Source organism: Toxotes jaculatrix, chromosome 4, assembly GCF_017976425.1.
Source record: "Toxotes jaculatrix isolate fToxJac2 chromosome 4, fToxJac2.pri, whole genome shotgun sequence".
NCBI classification, from domain to species: domain Eukaryota; kingdom Metazoa; phylum Chordata; class Actinopteri; family Toxotidae; genus Toxotes; species Toxotes jaculatrix.
The window spans coordinates 881,030-901,615 of NC_054397.1; the positions used below are offsets into that span (position 1 = coordinate 881,030).

Genomic DNA, 20,586 nt, shown 5'->3' on the forward strand with positions numbered 1-20,586 from the left:
AAGAAACAGTTGCTGATTAGTTTTCTGTTGATTGGCTGATCAATGATTGCTGCTCTGTGTCACTGCTTTCAGATTTCATACATGAAAACCTGGGATTCCAGTCAGGCTCTGACCTGCTTCACAAGCCGTGTGATGCAAACAAAGATGGCGGCACCGTGGTGATACAGTCACAGGGACAGTGAAGGGTCAGGTACAGACCAGAGGTTCTTGCTCACAAGAAAATGTTTTAGGACAATTTATGAAAAAAGTAAAACAGTGAGATTTATATCAGCTTCTAAATTCAGTACTGCTGCAGCAAAGTGCCGTTTCTGTTTGGATCAAAAAATATAGGAAATAATCAAATTAAGATTTAACAATTAATGGCATTTAAATTTGAATTTGATGCAGGTCCTGAATGTAAATGTTTACATGAGACGCACATACAGCCCGACAACCTGCACACACCTTCAGTCGTCATCATCAGGTAGATCTCAGGCTAACATCAGCACCATTTAAAAAAAATAATTAAAAATCATCAGAGAGTAACGTCTGTATCAGGTAATTATTTACACGTTCATATAAAAATCCACTGAGCTTCAGCACAGAGTAAATCTCGTATTAAAGTTTTTCAGCCCTCACTAAACTTACTGAGCATGCTCAGAAAACACTGCTGTAATTTAATCATATAGGATGATGAAATACAGAATAATTTATTTCCCAATGAAAAACCTTATTCAGCTTCATTAATCTCCCCAGTTTCACTGTTGTTCAGCTGATTGTTCAGCTGATCTGAGATCTGTGGAGTCAGGAAACCTGGGGGAGATTCTTCATTTTTAACTGCACACGACAGATCGAAGTGGTTTTTATCTGAAACTACGTTTTCATTTTCAGAAACTTCACTAGAATAATAACTGATTGTTTCTCACGTTTTTCTTTCAGACGTCTGTAAGAAATCAGCGAGTTTTACATCAAAAATACGAAAAACAAAACCTGAAGTTCATCAGTCAGAACCTGATCACGTGCTGCTCGAAAGGATCAGAAAGCAGATCTGAACTCAGCAGTAACAGGAAGTAGGGTCTCACCTGAAGTGTGACATCATAAACACAGTGAGGTCTGAAAAGCTTTCAAAGGCCAAAAACACGTAAAACTCTGAAATCACCGGAGAAAAGTTCAATTCAAGTAAGAAAAGTAGAAAACGCTAAAACCCAGATAAGCGTGTTTTTGTTTAGTTTAGTTTTTTCTCTCCCGGCAGCCGCAGCGTCGCCGTCGCTCCGCCCACTCACAGGTTTCTCTCCTCACATCGACCGTCGGCGGCGTCCGGGCAGCGGCAGGTGAACCCGCCGAGCCGCGGCAGGCACAGGTGAGAGCAGCCGCCGTTGTTGGCGCAGTAGTTAAAAGCTGAGAGGGAAGAGAAGGGAACAGTGATTAACAGCAAGGCTGCGACTTTAAATCACATCCTTTGGAATCTGTGTCTGTAGTTCAGGGTCATCACCACTGAAACTAACCCAACTGATCACATGTCTGCTCAGAGCCAATCAGAGACACAGATCAGCACCTACATCTGTCTTATTGTCCATTCTTTTTAAAACGTCCTGTGGGATTGTGAACATGTGGAACATATGTGTGGAAACTCCCTCCAACGCTGTCGTCTTTGTTCACAGATCAGAAACTTGCTGCCAAGTTCAACAGAGATGCTGAGTGCGGCTGCAGCGTGAGGAGGAGGAGGAGGAGGAGGAGGAGTTCATCACCGGCAGCTGAAACTCATCAACCCGTTAATGTTACAGAGGAAGCAGCAGGTGGACGCAGACACCGAGGCTGGGTCTCTGTGTGGTTCAGGGCTCGGAGCCAGCTGTGAGTCTCCATGTCCACAGCTGGTTTCCCTGAGGCCACTGCGCCGCAGAGTTCCCACGCTTCTATCATGTACTGTAACGTTTCATCGGACGGAAAACGAGTCGTACCTTGTGGACACTGCGTGGGCGTCGTGGTGATGCCGTACAGCCGAGACCGTTTCTGCGGCAGAAACTCTTCCGTCTCTTTGAGTGAGTGACGGTCCACAGCGACCACGGCCTCCCTGTGTGACAGACCAGAGAGACAGTCCCGTAAACATTTAGCTCAGACCACACAGCGGCGTTTCACCACCTTCTGATGAACACCACCGTTAAACACACTGAACACTCTGATGTGACAGTTCCAGTCAAACAGCAGAGCTCGAAATAGCTGCGTTTCCAGTTCACTCAGCCTGTTAATGGAAACGTGACTGAAGGTTTGTGGTTTTTATTTCTGAGAGAAGCAGCAGCAGAGACTTTATGGAGCGTTTGATGAAGCTGTTATTACTGCTGAGAAGCTGTCCACTGTGTGGACGAGTGTCTCTGTGTGTCTCTGTGTCTGTACCTCCTCCAGTCGGTGTAATACAGGTTCCTTCCAAACGAGACCAGAGCGAAGGGGTACTGGATCCCGTCCACGATCTGCCGCCTCAGCCGCCGGTGAGGATCCATACACTCCACCTTACGAGTTCCTGCAGAGCGGCGAAGAAATGAGCGGTGAGGACAGACGGTTTCACTCTGAGTCTGAGGAAGGTCACTTACACCAGGTGCTTCTCACCTGCGTCGGCCCAGCACAGCTGCTGGTTGTCGGGGTCAAAGGTCAGACCGTTGGGAAGCCCCAGGTCATCATTCACCAGGACGGTCCGCTCTGTCCCGTCCATGTTGGACATCTCAATTTTCGGCCCGTCTCTGTTCCAGTCTGCCCAGTACAGCCGCCTGAAGCCAAGAGAACCAAACCAGTTAGAACAAACCGCTGCTACCCAGTTTTAGCCCCGCCCCCATTTTATTCTCTCTACAGCTCCAGATCACAGAAGTTATTTACCTCCTACAGAACAGCTCTGTACCTTAGACAAAGTAAACAGTCACGTGTTATTTATCTTATTTACAGGACAGCATTTCTGTATCCACGGACACGTCACAGGTGAGCACGCCCCCACCTGCGCTCGCGCTCCTGTGAGCTCAGCTCTGTTATTGACGTGGATCCATACGGAGCTGGTTTCTCTGGGACTCACCCGTACGCTGGGCTGGTGACGATGGGTCGAGGGTTGACCAGGTCGGTGTCGAACAGGACTCGGCGCTGGCTGCCGTCCAGCTTGGAGACCTCCACGGTGTCTCGCATGGAGTCGGTCCAGAAGAGGAGACGGGACACGTGGTCGATGGCGATGCCCTCAGGACTCTGCAGCTCTGCAGCAGACAGGAGACATGGTTCACGCACTCATTGACTGACAGTCACCGACACTGTGCTCATCAAACTGTCTGTCTCTGTCTGTGGTACCTTTAGTGATGACCGGGACGATGTCCCCGCCGCTCAGACTGGCCTTGCTGATCGCCGGCCCGGTGATGTCGGTCCAGTAAACCATCTTCTCCACGCAGTCGTAGGCCACGGCGATCACCACCCGGTCCTGCGGGGAGACACAGGAGGAGACAGACGCTTTCATTCATCTGGGACAAGAGTCCTCTGTCCGAAGTGACGGAGTGTCCGCGACCCGTGCGGCTCCAGGACGCCGACACTGACCGATGAGTTCCGGCCCCACAACAGAGAGAGAGGAGCTCTGCTGCTGAGCTCTGCTGAGAACAGCGCGAGGACTGTTTCTGAGGTAAGACGCGCGCGCTGTGTTCAGCGGCGTCACATACACGAGCAGACGTTACACACACGTGTGGTTACACAACGGCCATTACTGTCACGTGTTCCCAGCTCTGTCTGTGTCTCTCTCTCTGACATCCAAACGCTCGTGTGATGACGTATGTGCTGCCCTCACCGCGCGCGCCCCGAGGCCAGATAACACCTGTACTCCGGTAAAGCGCGCGAGGCGCCACTTTATTTGCTTTTACCTATGTTACAAACACACACTGTGAATCACCTGAAGCTGGAATACAACACAAATCAGCATCTGCACAATAAACAACAGTACACTGCGCAAAATCCACTGCGGCTAGCAAACAAACTAAATGATACGAGTTAGCTCGTTCGTGTGGTAGCTGCTAACACAGCATGCTAACAACACAACACAACAAACACACACTGTTAGTACTGTGTGAGTGTAGTTTCCAGGCTGAAGCGCGTGCAAACACATTAACCAGCCTCACGCGCACGTGTCCACCTCGCTGACCTCACCTGTTGGCTGCAGTAACGAGCGGAGCGGCAAAGATCCGAGTTAGAACATTAACGGAAAGAGCGCTCACTCTGTCACTGTTTCCAGAAACCAACAAAAGGACAGAACACGAAGCACAATTCCCACTAAAGTTAAATATCTTTGACCTTTTTAAACTTCTGAACTTCAGATTTTATTCTTAAGCTTTAAACACAGCGCACCGTGTTGGACGGCAGACGTAAACGCGGCCTCAGCAGGCAGACAGCAGGCAGACAGCCCGGTTAAAGTCTTACAGGGATGTGCAGCAGAGGTTTGGCCTCCTCCTTCTTCATGCTGTATCCGGCCAAAGGAACGTGTTCGATTTTCCCGCTCTGAGCAAACAGCAGGTGTGTTCCCGGAGCCACGGGCTGAACATCCGGCCGCGGCGTCGGACCCACCGGAGCAGGAGTCACTGCCTGGTTGATACCTGTGAGCAGAGGAAAGTTGTCAGCTGATGGTTCCTGTGATTTTATAGTGGGGACAGTGTTTGTGTATGGACAGTGTAAGAGACAGAGACAGAGGACTGAGCGGACTCACACAGAGGAGTGCTGCCGGGTCCGGTCCGGGTGTTGGGGATCTCCTGACCGTTGGCGTCCACACACCAGCACTGTCCGATGCCGGCGTGGCACTGCGTGGGCTCGTAGGCTCCGTGTTCGTCACACTGTGGGACGTACAGACCCGCGGCCGGACGGGGACGGAAGAGGGAGAAGAGACCGGAGGCTGAGGCGGCGGAGGCCCGGGCGCTGTCCCTGTGACGCTCGCACCGAGTCTGCTCCCGCTCTGAGGACACGAAGGAAAGGACATGTGGACATCGGTCCCAGCTTTTCAAATGTGAGGACTTTTCCTTGTTTTATGTTATTGATCAGTTAATAATTTAACCAATAATTAATTATAAAATATTAATAATAATAAACGAAGCATTTGTTACTGTCCTCCTAATTTAATTTCACTTTATGTGAAACGTCCTCCCTCATGAGACGTGTACGTGGCAGCTGCAGATGAACGTGTGTGAGCTGTGGACAGAACCACAGAGGCCCTTCATCTCTGCGGTCACATGCAGGGGCCACGGCCACATCTGGAAGAGCCTGCGCTCTCTTCACACTCTCATCCTCCAGGGTATCTGCTATCTGCGAGACGAACCAGCCATAACAGCCCTGTCTCAGAGACAGTGTCCTCACAGACCCACGGCCGCTCCCGACAATCAGCCAAAGACAAACCACGAAAACAACAAGACGACCCTGAGAGAGGGGCGAAGATCAAAGACAGACAGAGCTGCTTACAGTAAGAGACGCTGTGACAAGTTTTGACAGGGGACAGTAAATGATGCCTTTCAGAGGCCAGGCTGCTCATAAAGAGGATGGAAATATGACAAAACTCTGGAGCAGAGGAGCGAAGCTGTAATTAGCTCTCAGCTCCCAGCGGCTGACACCTGGAATCACTGAGGGAGTCTGCAGCTCTGGGCCGACGCCAAACCACCGACAGACAACAACAACAACAACAACAACAACAACAACACACCAGACACAAAAAGCCAGAGGCGTAAAATCAGTGAACAGCGTCTGAATGTGAAAAATCAGGTCGGGACGCAGAAGAATCGACTTCAGTAAAATCTCAGCGCAACAGTTTGAACAAAGCAAAGGTGTGAAAACAAACTCAGGTATCCTCAGGTTGTCATGGTTATGGTTCATGACCCTGAACAGACCTGTGCACGCAGCTGTGCGTCATCGTGTGTTTGTTTGGTCTGACGTGAAATCTGCTGACGCTCTGATAAACCGCGTCCTTCACCTGGTCTCAGCCTTCAGCTCCGACACCTTACAAACAGAAATGTTTATACTCTGCAGAGTTTCCAGCTTCCATTAGTCTCTGAATGTCTGTGGAGCCACGTTCAGTCTGCACGAGCTGCCGCACGCACACACACACGCACGCACGCACGCACACGCACGTCTGAAACTTAAACAGCCAAACGCAAACAGGAGAATCTGATGTTACATGTTTTAACCCTTTCACTTCACCCCGCATTTCTCCCGCCCAGGTGGTTTGAGCAGGTACGGAGGAGTCTGACGTCCCTGACGTACCTGAGGACACGGGACTGCACTGGAATCCGTCGCCATGGAAACCAGGACGACACTGGCAGGTGTAGGAGCCATGCGTGTTGGAGCAGAAGGCGTCGCGGTGGCATCGATCCTGCTGACACTCGTCTACGTCTGAGCAGACAAACACAAACCACAAGGATGGAGTCATAACACACACACACACACACACACACACACACACACACACAGCTGATCAACCCAACCCCGTGAACTCACCCCGACACGCCCGGCCGTCACCCACAAAGCCCGGCAGGCAGGAGCAGACGTAGGCCGAGCCTCCGGTGTAGCTGCACACGGCTCTCTCAGGAACGTCACAGTCGTGACTTCCTCTCTGGCAGTGATCCACCGGACGGTTCTCCGCTGCAGGACCGGACAGAAAGCATGAGACACACAGAGGACACGGGGAACCGCGGGAGTCACGTGTCACCGTGGCGGGAAATTTAACAAAAACCTTTAATGTCTTTAATACATGATCTGATTTTTGTTACTGGAGAAAAAATGAATTCTGCTTAAATCAGAACCACGAGGTTCATTTCCACTGGTTTCTGATTCTCTGTCCACGGGCGCGTGAGACTCGTGGGTTTTGGGGAAACTCAGATTCCTCCGGCAGGTTCGTAACTTTCCTCACGCAGTGATTGGTCGGATCCGCGGAGGTGTGAATGAGTGAGGACCGATGCACAGAGCACAAACAGTTTTCCCACAATGCTTTGATCATTAGAGACAAACCTGTGTAAAAATGACTGAATGTGTTGCTTTGTGTTTCTGTAATTCTGTGTGAAACGTCTTTAATGGTAAAGCATGAAACACCAGATGTTTCTAAACTTTCACAGTCCCACAGAAACTTTATTGTTTATGTCTCTTGGCGGAGTTTATAACATCTGTGTGTGCAACAAGGCACTGTTCAAACAAAGTCACACACAGGAACTACACACTCACAGCTGTCAACACACACACACACACACACACACACACACACACACACACACACACACACACACACACACACACACACACACGTAAACATACCGATGCAGGTCCGTCCATCGCTGGCGAACACGAAGCCGCTCAGACACTCACAGCGGAAGGTTCCGGGCTGATTGCTGCAGACGGCGTCGGGTCCACAGACCCGGGGAGTCTCCCTGCACTCGTCAATATCTGAAGAAACACACCAACATGTTCTGAAGGATTTCTGGAAGTTATATTACTGTAAAAGCCGCTGACGAGTGATCGTGGAAGAATCATCTAAATATGTAGAAACACCGGAGGCAGAGAGGAAAGTCGGACCATTTCCGTTCAATGTTCATTTCACATTAAACATCGTGTAAATCTCAGACTTCACATTAAAGGAAAACTCCGTTTTTTATTTTCAGTCACTGACAAAAAAAATCTGACTGAAACACTTTGGGTGTGAACGTTCATTTCTCGACCTCTGCAGGAGAAGTTTGACAGAACAAACAAGGCGCCACTTACTGGACAGTAAGTGGCGCCTTGAGTCTCAAAGCAGGGCCATAGTAATATAAGTGGTGGTAAACTAGTGTTTTACATACAATGAGACAAGAGTGCGTAGTTTTCTAAAAGCTGTTTACTCTGCAAAGAATAAAATTCTGGAAAACAAACTGTTTTTATCCTGAAACAGTAAAATCTGAGGTCAGTGACGTACTGACGTCGGTTGGACCTGAACTGAGTTCTGTTCGTGCTGCTGCACATTTCATGTTTTCTGTTTGAAATTTCATTTATTTATTTATGATCCAAATACACACGTTTATTTTTCACCATGAACTTCACCACTTCCCACACGTGAGACTCTGAGGTGTGAGGTTGTGTTACCGTGGCAGTAGCGTCCGTCTCCGGCGAAACCAGCAGCACATTCGCAGGTGAACTGGAGACCTTCACCTGGTCTGCACACGGCGTTGATGTCACAGCCGTGTCGGCCGGTGAAACACGGATTCTGCTCTGGGAGACTGCCTGTCCGAAAGAAAAACAAAAACACGTCAGAAAGAAAATGAGACACACCACAAACTCCACACGTAAGTGAACCAGGTGTGAACAAACGTGGCCTGAGTCTGTCTCAGTCCCTGTGATGCCACATGTCTGAACCTTCTCCCTCTGACCCACAAACCCTGTGGTAAAGATCCTGACCTGAGCAGACCAACATTCTGGACCCGTGACAACCTCTGGTTTGGCTTCGTGTGGTGCAGTTAGTTGGGATTACGCTCAGACCCAACTGGAACCAGTACTTTGGGAGGACAGAGCTGCCTGTTCTCGAATGTGCTGATGTGGATTTCAGACCCAGAAACAAACACGGCGTCTGACGACAGCTCAGGCAGTTTAAACTCACGTCTCCGCTCTGAAAGTCCCGTCCGCTCAGTGTCTGACCTGCTGAAACTGTTCTGTCCCGCTGCTGCTTCCTGTTGCTATCAACAGCAACATCACACAAGTCTCCACAGAAAATAACCTGTCCACAAAATTTCACCTTTAAAATCTTAATCTTTTTTTTACATTTCAATGAATAACAAAAGAATCCTCCATCACACGTTCCCTACGCCCAACGCCACGTCTCCAAATACACCGTTTAGTTTAACCAACAAACTGTTGGAGCAAACAGTGTCTTCCTGGTTTTCCACTGTAGTTTAACTGAATATTTTTGGTCAGAATAAACCAGACATAAGAGGACGTCCCACTCTGCTGTGGGACAGTGTCAACATTCTTCACTGTTCTCTCATGTTTCATGGAACAAATGATTAACCGAGAAAACCGAGATCGTTTCAGCTGTTGTGATTCAGGCAGAGTAAAGAGGCTCGACGAGCAGGAACCATGTAGTCGGCGTCTTCTTGTTCCCATCATGCAGCTGAACGTTGGAGCTCCATGTTTGAGGTTTCCTCCTCACAGGAAACGCGACCCAGATGTTCCACCTTTTGCCATCAGACTCCAGCTGAGCTGTGTTTGCTTGTGTAACTGTGAGCGCCCGAGCATCGCGTCAACAGCCCCCACCTGTGCTGTTACCTTTAACCCTCCCTTTCATTTACAAAAAAAAAAAAGAAGATTGTCCCGGTGCCCTTCCCCCCGGATCTCCTCCCCACTGTGGCCTGAGGCTGGTATCTCCATGACCTTTTCCACTGACCTTTACCCCCTGCCAACGCTCTCACAGCCTCTGCAGCTTACAGCTGAGGAAATATAGCCCCTACCAACAGATTACTGTTTATCTTTCTTTGATGTCCCACTGCAAACACCAGCGAGGCACTAAAGGAGGCTCGTTCCAGAGCATTCCTCTGAGTCACAACAAACCTCTTTACTCTGACCTGACGGACGACGGGACGCACAAAACGCCTCCTCATTATCGATTGGTGAAAGCTTCTTAATTCTTTGGTGGATAAAATGTCAGAAAAATGTCCGTCCCAGGTCCAAACATCTTGTCTTGTCCAAAGACATTCAGTTTACCGTGACAGAAATCTTCATACAGTATCTCAGAATCGACTAATCCACTGATCAGCTCGTCAAAGCAGCACTAAAAGTCAAAAGTTTGACGTGATGTTAAGGCTTAATGTTTTTATATTGGCTTAATGTTTTTTATATTTTAGACAGTTTCCTCTTATTAATGAGATTCAGTCATTTAGATCAGGCCTGTTTCTCTTTGGGGAGAATTCATCCAGACCTCCTGAGGCTCTACATCCTGCCCCATTTTTAAATAAAGTTTCATCCATTTCAGGCCTGCAGAGCTGTTTGAACTCACTGTGGACGGAGCCGATCTTGTTGCTCATGGCGTAGCGGATTAGATGGTTGCTGGCGTCGAACATCACAAAGATCTGATCCACGCTGAGCTGCTGGGTGGCTGGTGCTGCCTCGGCGGCCTCGTCGTGTGGGCAGCTCTGGAAGGTGACAGTCTGACGCCACTGGTAGCTTCTGGTCTGGACAGAGCCGTCAGGGGAAGTGATGGTGTAGTCGCGGTTGGAGGAGGAAGTGATCACTGGAAGGACAGGAAGCAGAATGAATACCCCAGCGCAGCAGAACTCTGCTGCACCAAATTGGTTTTAGTTCCAGTCGTTAATCGTTCTTACAGTTCCTGTCGTACTGGTAGATCTCTTTGTATGGGTTGATCTGGACGGAGGATCCCAGCGGGATGGCGGGCACATGTCCCTCCAGCTCCGTGCTCACCACCAGGTGGTCGTGTTCGTCGATTCCTTTAAACTGCTGCTTGATGCTCAGACGCTCATTTCCAGGCTGGAAGATCACCTCGGTCTGCCGGGAAAACACGCCACCTGCATGGATGTGAGAGAAAACACCGCCAGAGACACATTAACCCATGTGTTTGTATTTCATCTACTTTGATAGATAGACGGCAATTAGCACAACAATCAACAACTTGTCTCTTCACCAATTAGACTGAAGCCGTTCTGGTAGCCCGGCTGCTCCAGGGCGAAGGCCCAGCCAATGACGCCTCCCAGGGAGGACAGCGGTTGAAGGGAGGGGCCCACGCTGTCAGGGATGTTGCTGATGGCCACGTAGGCCCGTCCATCATTGGCCACCACGTATGAGTGCAAGTCGTTGTTACTGAGCACCGTGGGTGAAGGCGAGTTTCCCACAAACACTCGGCCATTCACCTTTCCATTCATCCTCTGTGGTTTTCCTGGAAATCAACAAAGATTTGATAATTAGTACAGAAGTTGTGTAGTTCTACTTAAACAGCCACTAACAGAGCAGTGAGTAAAGTACACGTCAAATATTCTCCAGTGCCAGTGTTTCAGGTGTGAAGAACTGCTGCTTGTCTTTGTAGTGATTCTGAACCTGGGGATCAGGACCCCTCCCACGGGTTACAGGATAAATATGAAGGGTTAATGAGATGCACCATGGGAGAAGTTAGTTTGAATTCTTATCTCCAGTCTTTGTTTTTTGATTGGGCCACAGGAAATGTACGGCAGATACAATCTGCCTTTGGTTACGTTATCACCCAAAATGCTTCTCACCTTCTGCAATGCAGTCCTTCCCATTACCATAGAAACCAGGCCTACAGTGACAGCAGTACCCGTTGCTGTAATCCCGGCAGTCAGCAAAAGCCGAGCACTTGTGCCTGTGGTGGGCACAGGTCTCCAGATTGTACCCAAACACTGTGAAAGAAGTGAAGAACGCACCAATCAGCTCAGCCTCAGTGAAAATAAACTGCCTGTTGACATCAAGCACAGAAGTTTAGAGCATTAGTGATTTACCATTCACGTTCAGATCTTCATCTTCATCCACCACAACAATCTGGGGGTGCTGGGGCTGGGAATGGGGTGGCACTGGTTGGACTGGGTTGGCGTATTGTGTTTGGACTGGATCAGGGTCAGGGTACCTTGATTGGTCTGGAGAATATCTCCGTTCACTGGGTTCAGTGACGGCGTGTCTTGGTTCCAAAGGCTCAGAGATGGGGTATCTGGTCTCGGTTTGGTCAGGGTATGTTGGTTGAACCCTTTCAGGGCTGGCGTATGTTGGTGTGACCGTCTCAGATTCTGGGTATTCCGGCCTAAACTGGCGTGGTTCCTCATAATCCAGCTCTTCAGTCTTCGGTTTGGTATACCCTGGTGTAACTGTCTCAGCCTCTGGCTCGTCAGGCTGTGGTCTGGGATATTCTGGTGTGACCATCTTGGCTTCTGGGTAAACGGGTTGGTACTCTGTGGGAGTTTCAGCGGGAAACTCCTCTTGTTCTAATGGTGCTGCTTCAGTTGTCATCGTTGTCTGGATTTCGTAGGTTGAGAAGTCCACCTCCTGTTGCTCATCGGGCTGCCTTGGCAACATGGTCACGGGAGGTTCGGTGGTAGTCTCCTCCTCCCCAGGAAGGCTTTGGACCATTCCTGGTAGGATGGCGACAAAGAATGGCGAGGCACCGATCTCATACACCCAAACTCCTTTTTGTCCACAGTTCGTCTTTCTGGTTGGACACAGGAAGGAAGAAGCGTCAGTGTCAATGGAAGGACACTTGTAGAAAGTGGCTGGTCTCATTACATCATTACATTTTGTGTATTTTATATTTTCAAGCACAAAACAAACATCACCAACTGTCAACCAGAGGCACTGGATTCATACTCAGTAAGTTCCCCAATGGAGGCCTCGTCGTCGGTGGTGGTTCGGAAGTACGTCCCCTGTTTGGTGTTCCAGAACCAGCCCTGCACAAGTCCTTCATTGAAGCCAGCCTCCAGGACCTTACTCTCACCCCCAACGGATGTGGAAAGGAACTGCAGGCCATCTCTAGGGTACAAGAGGATGGCACAGGAGGACGACTCCATGGAGGCCACAACCAGCTGGAAGGTGTTTCTCTGAAAGTACAAATGAGATGTTGTGGAGCAGCAGTTCTGGTCCTCGGGTGGCACAGTTCTGATTTTCTACGCTGGCTGGTAGTGATTTACAAAGATATAGAAGGTGCAGCGTTGTGCCACTGGCCATCAGAAAACCGTTTCAGTCCTGACACTTCACCCAGAGAGTTTCTGATCTTTGGAAGAAGATGGTCATGTTATGGAGGAAAGTGTCTGTTAATTGGACAGTTTCAGGGTTGGCTTCTTCACTGATGTAACCTCTGTGTCTCTGTCAGTGGTGTGCTAGCTTGATGCAGTCACTGCGGCTAATGTTAGTTAGGCCAGTAAATACCTCCTTCGTGTTAAACCACCATGTCTTTGTTTCTATTTCTAAATACAGAAGTTGAGACGTGGATGTGGAAACCGACACTCAACCTAAACCAGTGCATGATTAGACAGACTGGGAAGAAAACCAGCTGCGCTGTGGTCCTGGAGGACCAGGAAGACCTACAGGAGTAGAAGAGACATGTCCTGTATGAAAAGAGGTTTTTAGTGCAAAGAAGAGCCCGACCAAAGCTGGAGGTCTGGGGCCATACTACAAAGAAAAAGTCTGATCCAGGACACAGACTCTCACTGAGTGTCCAGGTGGTCAGTCTGTCTCCATCCAGACATGTTGAGACATGTCAACACCTGGATGGACAGTGATGAAATTTTTCACAGACATTTGATATGAAACAAACCATCCTCTGTTTGTGTCATGAAAATCCAACATGGCTCACCTTAGCGTCCAGTCCGTCCCCTCGTCCAGACGTCCCCTGGGCCGCCATGTTCACCCAGGTGACGATGAGGACACTGGGGGGCTCCACTACTTCGTCTCTGGGGAAAGCCCGCCTGATGTGCTCACTGGCTCGACTCCGTACGTCCGGGCTGCTGTCCTGCCTGAAGAAGACCTTCCCCCGGCCGTCACTGTTGTCCAGGTCTCCCAGCAGGGCGGCGATCATTTTGAAACTGGCAGGCATGTTCCCCAGGTACTCCCTCTCAGCCGGAGGCTCGGCAACAGCCACAAACCCGTTAGTGTTAATCTGGAACAGGAGGTAGGTTTATGGGTTTATCTGTTAATGAAGGGTCTTTCTGCACGCGTGACAACAAACTGCAGAACAGTTCCTGACGTGTTTGTCACGTGTATGCAGCTTAGTTTCCTCAGACAGGGACAGTTTCTCTGATGTGTCCCGTCAACCAGAGGTTCAGTCTAAGACTTTGTCTTCATTGCACAAAACCTCGTCTAACTCAAACATTCTTTTCTCATAATTATGACTTATCCCACACCTGTGACTTAGCATCACTCTACATTATAATTAGAGATTATTAGAGACAGATTATTGTTGTTAAAAGAGTCCCCATTAAGCTCAGTGTGTTAGCGGGTGATGGTTTTCCTGAGGTCTGTTTTTAACTACGACTTGTTATTTCACAACTCAGAGAAACATCCCCGTGTTTATGAGATAATTTTTTTATTCTGTCTTAGTTATTCTAATAATTCTGAGACAACGAGTCCTGAACATGAAGTATTAATGAAAAAATATGTAGGTGGTGGATTTAGTTTTTCAGGTGGCAGGAACGAGCCTCTGTGGTCCGGAGGACTTTGGGATTATTGTGGACGAGGTGTAAACGGCTACGGGCCGAGACCATGAGGGAATAAAGATATTGGAAAAGAAGAGAAGAGGACGCAGATGTGATTTGTTCATCTGGATGTTGATAGAACGAGGAGCGACTGAAGGTCAGCTGCTGTTCACAGACCCATCTCCAGTCGTGTCTGTCCACAGGAATTCTCCTCAGTAACTTCCACTTCACTCAGAAGAAAAGAATCTCTTTAACCTCATTAACTCAAATCCGCCTTAAACTGAACACATGCCACAGTTACAGTCTGAGCCCAGAGCTCTGTCGACTGTGACCGTGGAGCGTAACCTCACTGTGTCCTCTCTGTCTGAGGCAAAGGACGAGGACGAGACAAAACAGCTTCACCTTCTGTCCCAGTAACAGGACAACAACATGCCAGTATCAGCAGAGATGATAAGGGCCCTGCCTCTCGAACACTGGCCTTGGTTCTGGTGTTTTACAAAGCGCACACATACACTGTGTTTCATCAAACTGAAGCAAATGTATTTGACGCACACAGACCTGCGGCCCGCAGAGTCTGGGTACCTGTCCTACAGGGCGGGGCTGTGTCCTGTCAATCACTCCGAGCAGCTACCTGAGGGGGTGGGGCTAAGAGGAATGAGAGGTCATTCCTGCAGCTCTGACCTCAGATCAGTGAACTCACTCACACTGAGCCGCAGTTATTATTATTTACAAAGGGATTATGGGACTGTGTTTCCCAGAATGCCTCACATATTCAAATGATTAATGTTCAGCTCAGGGGGCCTCTCGGTTCAGACCACAGAACTAAATAACACACACACACACACACACACACACACACACACACACAACCATCGACTGGCCTCAGCACAGGCTGGAGTCTCAAACACATACACGATGGTTAGGAAGCTCCACTAAAACACAATGTGTCCTGTCCGACTGTCCCGCAGCACAGAAACCGTCCCTCAGCACATGTTCGGTTCATTTGTGTGAAAAGAAGTTTTCTACATTTACTCTGAGGCGTCAGGAGGTGAACTTCATCTGAGCGGTGGATCATCAGTCAAATCAGGAACAACCGACTGAAAGTTTCCATCCTGTTCAAACTCAGGTCTCCCTCAGTAAAGAACCAGCAACCTGCTGTGAGATGTGTTTACTGTGAGACATGCTGTGTCCGCTGTGGGCGGAGGACACAAGTGCTGCTGCTGATGTTTGACTCAGGCCTCGAACGCGTCAGCAGCTCCGGACATAAACTCCTGCGTCTTATCTCAGTTCATCCTAAACACTGTCAGAGGCCGAGACACCGAACAGCTGCTCTGCGCTGAGACGAGCTCCACGCTGCCAAAGACTCGTCCAACATCCACCAGAAACCAAAGATAATAATTTAGACGAAGCTGCATCCGTCTGTCGGGCTTCAAGACCCGTCTGTACCTTTTCAGAACTTCAGTGTGAAACAGCACCTGCTCACCCAAACACACCCAGAACACCTGAGCAAGTTAAACATGAACCAGCTCATCTTCTTCTTCTGCAGTGTTTAAACAGCGGTGACTGAGAGTCAGCCCCTGATTGGTGGACTGAAACACTCTCTCTCTCTCTCTCTCTCTCTCTCTCTCTCTCTCTCTCTCGTGTTTTGTGATGTTGGACTTATCTGCTACATGTGTGTGAGCAGTTAATGACCAGGTTCAACATGTAATAACACATGTTCTGTTGGAAGCAGCAGTGAAATCATACGTACTCCTCAGTGGAAACTTGCCAGATCGTCGCTGACATCACACATGTCCGACCCCTGAGATCATCATTATCAGTGTGAGAACAGCGGAGGCAGGAAACACTCTGAGGGCTGCCATCTGGTTTTGGAGGACAGATGTCTCGCATCTATACGTTCCAGATGTGCCAGCCCCACGAGGACGCTGCACTTCCTGTCAGAGATCGAGTGCACGACGGGGAAAAACCTCTGCAGCAGCGAGAACTGGAGCCGAGCCAGGAGAGCTTTCGATCCTGAAGCTGCTTCGAATGTAAAGGAAATCTGCGGGAGCTTCACTGAGGGACCGATAATTACTGGGGAGGCAACAGGATGCCAGTCATTCTGGGAAGGGGGGGGGGGGGGGGGGGTTGGGGGTAGTTACAGACACTTGAAAGGGGGGGTGGGTCCTTCATAGACTACAGCCCCACAGGAACCAACTAAGATCTTCACAGCAGGAAAATCCAGCAAAGACTGAGAGACACTGACAGCTGCCAGTCTGACGTTGTACTCTGAAAATCTCCTTTTTATACAAAACGTTCCACACATGGAAATTCAGAGTGTTTTACATGATAAAGAAAATAAAGAACAGGAAGAAGAAAAATCTAAATCTGAGTTATCTACACTTCGGTCTGACATTAATCTATAATCTCATTAAAACACTAAAGTTAGTCCGTCTCTTCTCCTCTGTCTCCTGTCCCCTGTCCCCTGTCCGTGGCTCTCAGCTCTGAGCCCATTGGTTCTTCAGTGAGAAGCTTCCTGATTCAAACAGTAATGCAGAAAAACAAAACACTGGACAAACAGATTCAACTGAAACACGGACCGACGTCTCTGTTCGTGGGGTAAAACCAACAGGACACAACATCCGTACATGTCCCGTCCTGTGTGTGAGCCCAGTCCAGATGAACGCTGCCAGACACCGACTGATCCTCCAACAACACAACTGATTCCATGTCTGCTCCCAATTAAACGAGTTCGGCCCGCGGCATCAGAAATAACGTGCAACACGAACGCGACCGGAGCGAGACCTTCACCGAGTCCCGTCCACTTCCTGCAGAGACACCGAGGTCTGTGTGGTCTGAACCCTGTTGTTTTAACAGGGGGATGGAAAACAAATGGTGCAGTGACTGGAACAGGGAAGAAAAAACAGTGGACGCGGACGAATCAGGGCGCTGAGACAGTTCAGCAGCGAATTACTCAAAAACGTGGAGGAAAGACAAAGGTCTGATACAGCATCAGTCCAACTTCCTGTTACTGTCTTCACTCTGTAAACAGGAGGAACTACAGTCTACTCTGCACAGCACAGGCCCTGAGACAGAACCCGTCTCTGTCCTGCAGGACACCAGCTTTGTTCAAAGACAAGTTTAGACTCAAGTATTTTCTTCTTTTGTTCCTCAAGACAATAAAACCGACGTGGACTGAAGACAATTAAAAAACAAAACAAAGAAAAGGAGCGTTTCGTTTTACTGTTCAGCAGAAGCAGATCTGAGTTTAACACCGAGTGTAGATGCTCCAATCAGGATTAGCTGTCACATGACCCGAGGAATGCAGCGTGTGTGCGTGTGTGTGCGCGCACGTGCGCGCACGTGTGTGTGTGTGTGTCGGCTGATAAAAGGTTTATCTGTGTTGGCTTTTAATTGACTCACATTCCAGCATCTGTTCACATATTTAACAGAGAATCCAACACCTCTGAGCAAACACACACACACACAGTGTGCTCACAGATTATATTCACAAGACAATTCACAAACTGATCAGATCAATCAAACGTGATCAGTACAGAAAATCAGCAGCTGAAAGACGCTGATGTGTGTCAGGACTGAAGGAAGCTGAAGTGCAGTCTGAGCTTTGAGGGGAAGTGAAATCCTCACAGAGAGAGAGCTGAGCTGAGGAGTGAGCTGAGGAGTGAGGTGAGGAGTGAGGTGAGGAGTGAGGTGAGGAGTGAGCTGAGGAGTGAGATGAGGAGTGAGCTGAGGAGTGAGGTGAGGACTGAGCTGAGGAGTGAGCTGAGGAGTGAGGTGAGGAGTGAGCTGAGGAGTGAGGTGAGGAGTGAGGTGAGGACTGAGCTGAGGAGTGAGGTGAGGAGTGAGCTGAGGAGTGAGGTGAGGACTGAGCTGAGGAGTGAGCTGAGGAGTGAGCTGAGGAGTGAGGTGAGGACTGAGCTGAGGAGTGAGCTGAGGAGTGAGCTGAGGACTGAGCTGAGGAGTGAGCTGAGGAGTGAGCTGAGGAGTGAGGTGAGGAGTGAGCTGAGGAGTGAGCTGAGGAGTGAGGTGAGGAGTGAGCTGAGGAGTGAGCTGAGGACTGAGCTGAGGAGTGAGCTGAGGAGTGAGGTGAGGAGTGAGCTGAGGAGTGAGGTGAGGAGTGAGCTGAGGAGTGAGGTGAGGAGTGAGGTGAGGACTGAGCTGAGCTGTAACCGATCAGACCGAACACAAAGCGCAAGCACTGAGTTCAAAAACTGAAAACACTGACAGCAGCTGAAAACTTCACAGTGCAGAAGACGGAGCTGGAAATCTGAGCTGCAGTGCGAGAAACTGAAAGCAGCTGAAGTGAACTGTGCATGAACGGTGAAGTGCACTGAGCTGGAGACCTGAAAGGCTTTAAAGTGGAAACTGAGGCACAGACAGTGAGGAGGACTCATGTTAGGCTGATGCACATCAGCGAGAAAAACCTTATCACACGTCAACAAACAGAGAGAAGACAAAGTGACTGAAAGTGAAGAGGACACCGAACAGATCGATCAGATCGATCAGGAGGATCAATAAACGATGATTAAGTAAAAGTCAGAGTGAAGAGGAGGGAAACCTACAGAAACATCACTAAGAAAAAAACTCAACTTGTCTTCAGACACAGCCGTTAATCTAAAACGGGTTTAATCCCGGACTCAGGCTCAGATTTAGGTTCAGGTTCAGGTTTAACACGTGGGGATTTAACTTTGACTCATCTTACTGACTGTCCCGCACACTTACACCTCACTTTGATGGACATTCACACTGCCTTCATTTAAAGACCAAACGTTTGACACTTTGATAAATGTCCGTTGTCTCATTACTTTTTCTTTGTGAATGACTCGCAGACAAAGCAGCAGCAGATCTTCACAAACCTCCAGGACCGAGTTTCACTGCGAACTTCATTTGAATTTCAGTCACTTTAAGCTGGATTTGAGATTATTTTACTTCTGAAATATTGAATTGATTCGTAATATTTGAAAAGTTTTTAGTTTTGAACTTTTAAAGTGAAGTTAATAAACTTTGTGACAGAAATGAGGGAGTTTGGAGTTTTACTCATTCTTTGTGCCGCTCTCTCTCTCTCTCTCTCTCTGACTGCTCAGCTTTTCTTCTCCTCTGATGAATGAACTTCGTGATTAAACTCAGCCTCCGTCCCGCTGAACAAACATCAGCTGGATGTTAAACTCACGTAAACTCTGTCGAAGGTTTCATCGAAGAAGAACAGTGATGCGTTCAGGGGCAGCGCGGTGCTGGAGTCCGAGCCCGGCGACAGCTGCTGGTCTCCGGCTTCTTCTCCGAACTCAAACAGCTCCTCCAGCTCCAGAGCCCGGGTCAAAACACCCAGGCTCAGCAAGCAGCACCAGACCCACGACCAGCTCCGGGACCCGGGACCCATCTTTCTCCCTGATGCTCCACAGACGCAGTCAGACCAGCGGCGTTCCACAATGAAAAGAAGCCGGGGAGGAGGCGAGCAAAGCGGCCAACACGAGCTGCCGAAGGGGCGGCGCACAGCGGCGGACTGAAGGAGAAGGAGCGGGATGAGCGAGGAGGGAGCCGCGGGAGTAACAGCCCGGGGGGTCGGCCAATAAGGACTTCCGACCTTTTTTTCAAAATAAAGGTCTCGAAAAAGACAGACTTTTTCCTCATTGATGTTCACAACTTCCGACATTTTTCCAAAATAAAGGTCTCGCCATGGACTCAGGTGTTCACTCATGATTGTGTGAACTGGTCCAGTCCTTGGTAACATACCTGTGTAAGGTTGTTCATTCATGTTGAACTGATAGAAGTTTAAAGTTTCAGACTCAGCTCCTCAGTTATGAGTCATGAGTTAACTAATGAATCTGTGATCGTTACGTTAATAACAGCAGCATTAAACTGTCCTGCAGAGCTGCTGCAGCGGGTTCGCTCAGGAGCTCCTGCTGCAGAACATCAGCGCCACCTAGTGAAGAGTCAGGAACTGTGCGACTTCATCCTTCACTTCTCTCACTCCTCTGCCTCATCTCGACTTTGCCTCCTTTCATTTTCCTTCTTCTTTCCTTTTGTTTTCTTTTCTCTTCCACCTGCTCCTCTGGAACACTGGGTCCCTGAGCGTTCACTGAGCTGTGTGATGTTTCTGTAAAGAAGCTCTGACTTTTTACTCAATCACGTGTTAATACACAGTCACTGTGATACTGTAAAACTATTATTTACTTCTAAAAGTATTTCAGATACAGTTATTACTTATTTATTTATTTAACTTGCAGTTCTCTTATAGAATAACCAATAACTCACTGACATCAGTCACTTCTTGGTTCACGACCAGCTCAGTTCATTCACAGTTCTTCAGCACAACATTCATACTTGAGTATTTCATACTGTTCATTTTATTCCAACATTTACTGAATAACTTCAGTTACTTTGCAGATTAATAAGACAAACTACTGGACAATCGACACAAACATTGTGGTGTATTATTACGTTAAATTCACAAACTACCCAG

At 48.8% G+C, this 20,586-nt stretch overlaps 2 protein-coding genes across 2 annotated transcripts in view; both read right to left on the reverse strand.

Annotated features, from left to right (window-relative positions):
* Positions 1–1,241: 1,241 nt before the first annotated feature.
* Positions 1,242–19,544, reverse strand: LOC121180182 (nidogen-1-like). Its single transcript, XM_041035377.1, has 20 exons — positions 19,297–19,544; positions 13,289–13,591; positions 12,304–12,533; positions 11,448–12,148; positions 11,208–11,348; positions 10,619–10,870; positions 10,302–10,502; positions 9,977–10,210; positions 8,074–8,211; positions 7,273–7,401; positions 6,463–6,606; positions 6,229–6,357; positions 4,691–4,933; positions 4,408–4,580; positions 3,298–3,424; positions 3,035–3,206; positions 2,581–2,738; positions 2,371–2,494; positions 1,938–2,050; positions 1,242–1,377 (listed from the first exon to the last, which is right to left on the reverse strand). The coding sequence occupies exons 1-20, from the start codon at positions 19,501–19,503 to the stop codon at positions 1,259–1,261; spliced, it is 4,038 nt and encodes a 1,345-aa protein (XP_040891311.1). The 5' UTR covers positions 19,504–19,544; the 3' UTR covers positions 1,242–1,258.
* ero1b (endoplasmic reticulum oxidoreductase 1 beta) overlaps positions 6,397–20,586 on the reverse strand; it is a 35,524-nt gene continuing 21,334 nt past the window's right edge. Inside the window, exon 17 of the transcript XR_005893933.1 lies at positions 6,397–6,435. The gene's annotated coding sequence lies outside the window, so the exon portion shown is untranslated. The remainder of the gene's footprint in view (positions 6,436–20,586) is intronic.

What these genes read in the sequence shown, in the direction of transcription:
- LOC121180182 (XM_041035377.1), bottom strand. Translation starts at nt 19,503, where the DNA reads ATGGGTCCCGGGTCCCGGAGCTGGTCGTGGGTCTGGTGCTGCTTGCTG. An exon ending in TCCATTGGGGAACTTACTGA is followed by an intron (nt 12,149 to 12,303) that starts GTATGAATCCAG and finishes GTGTCCAACCAG; the next exon opens with AAAGACGAACTGTGGACAAA. An exon ending in AGACGGACGCTACTGCCACG is followed by an intron (nt 7,402 to 8,073) that starts GTAACACAACCT and finishes GTGTTTCTTCAG; the next exon opens with ATATTGACGAGTGCAGGGAG.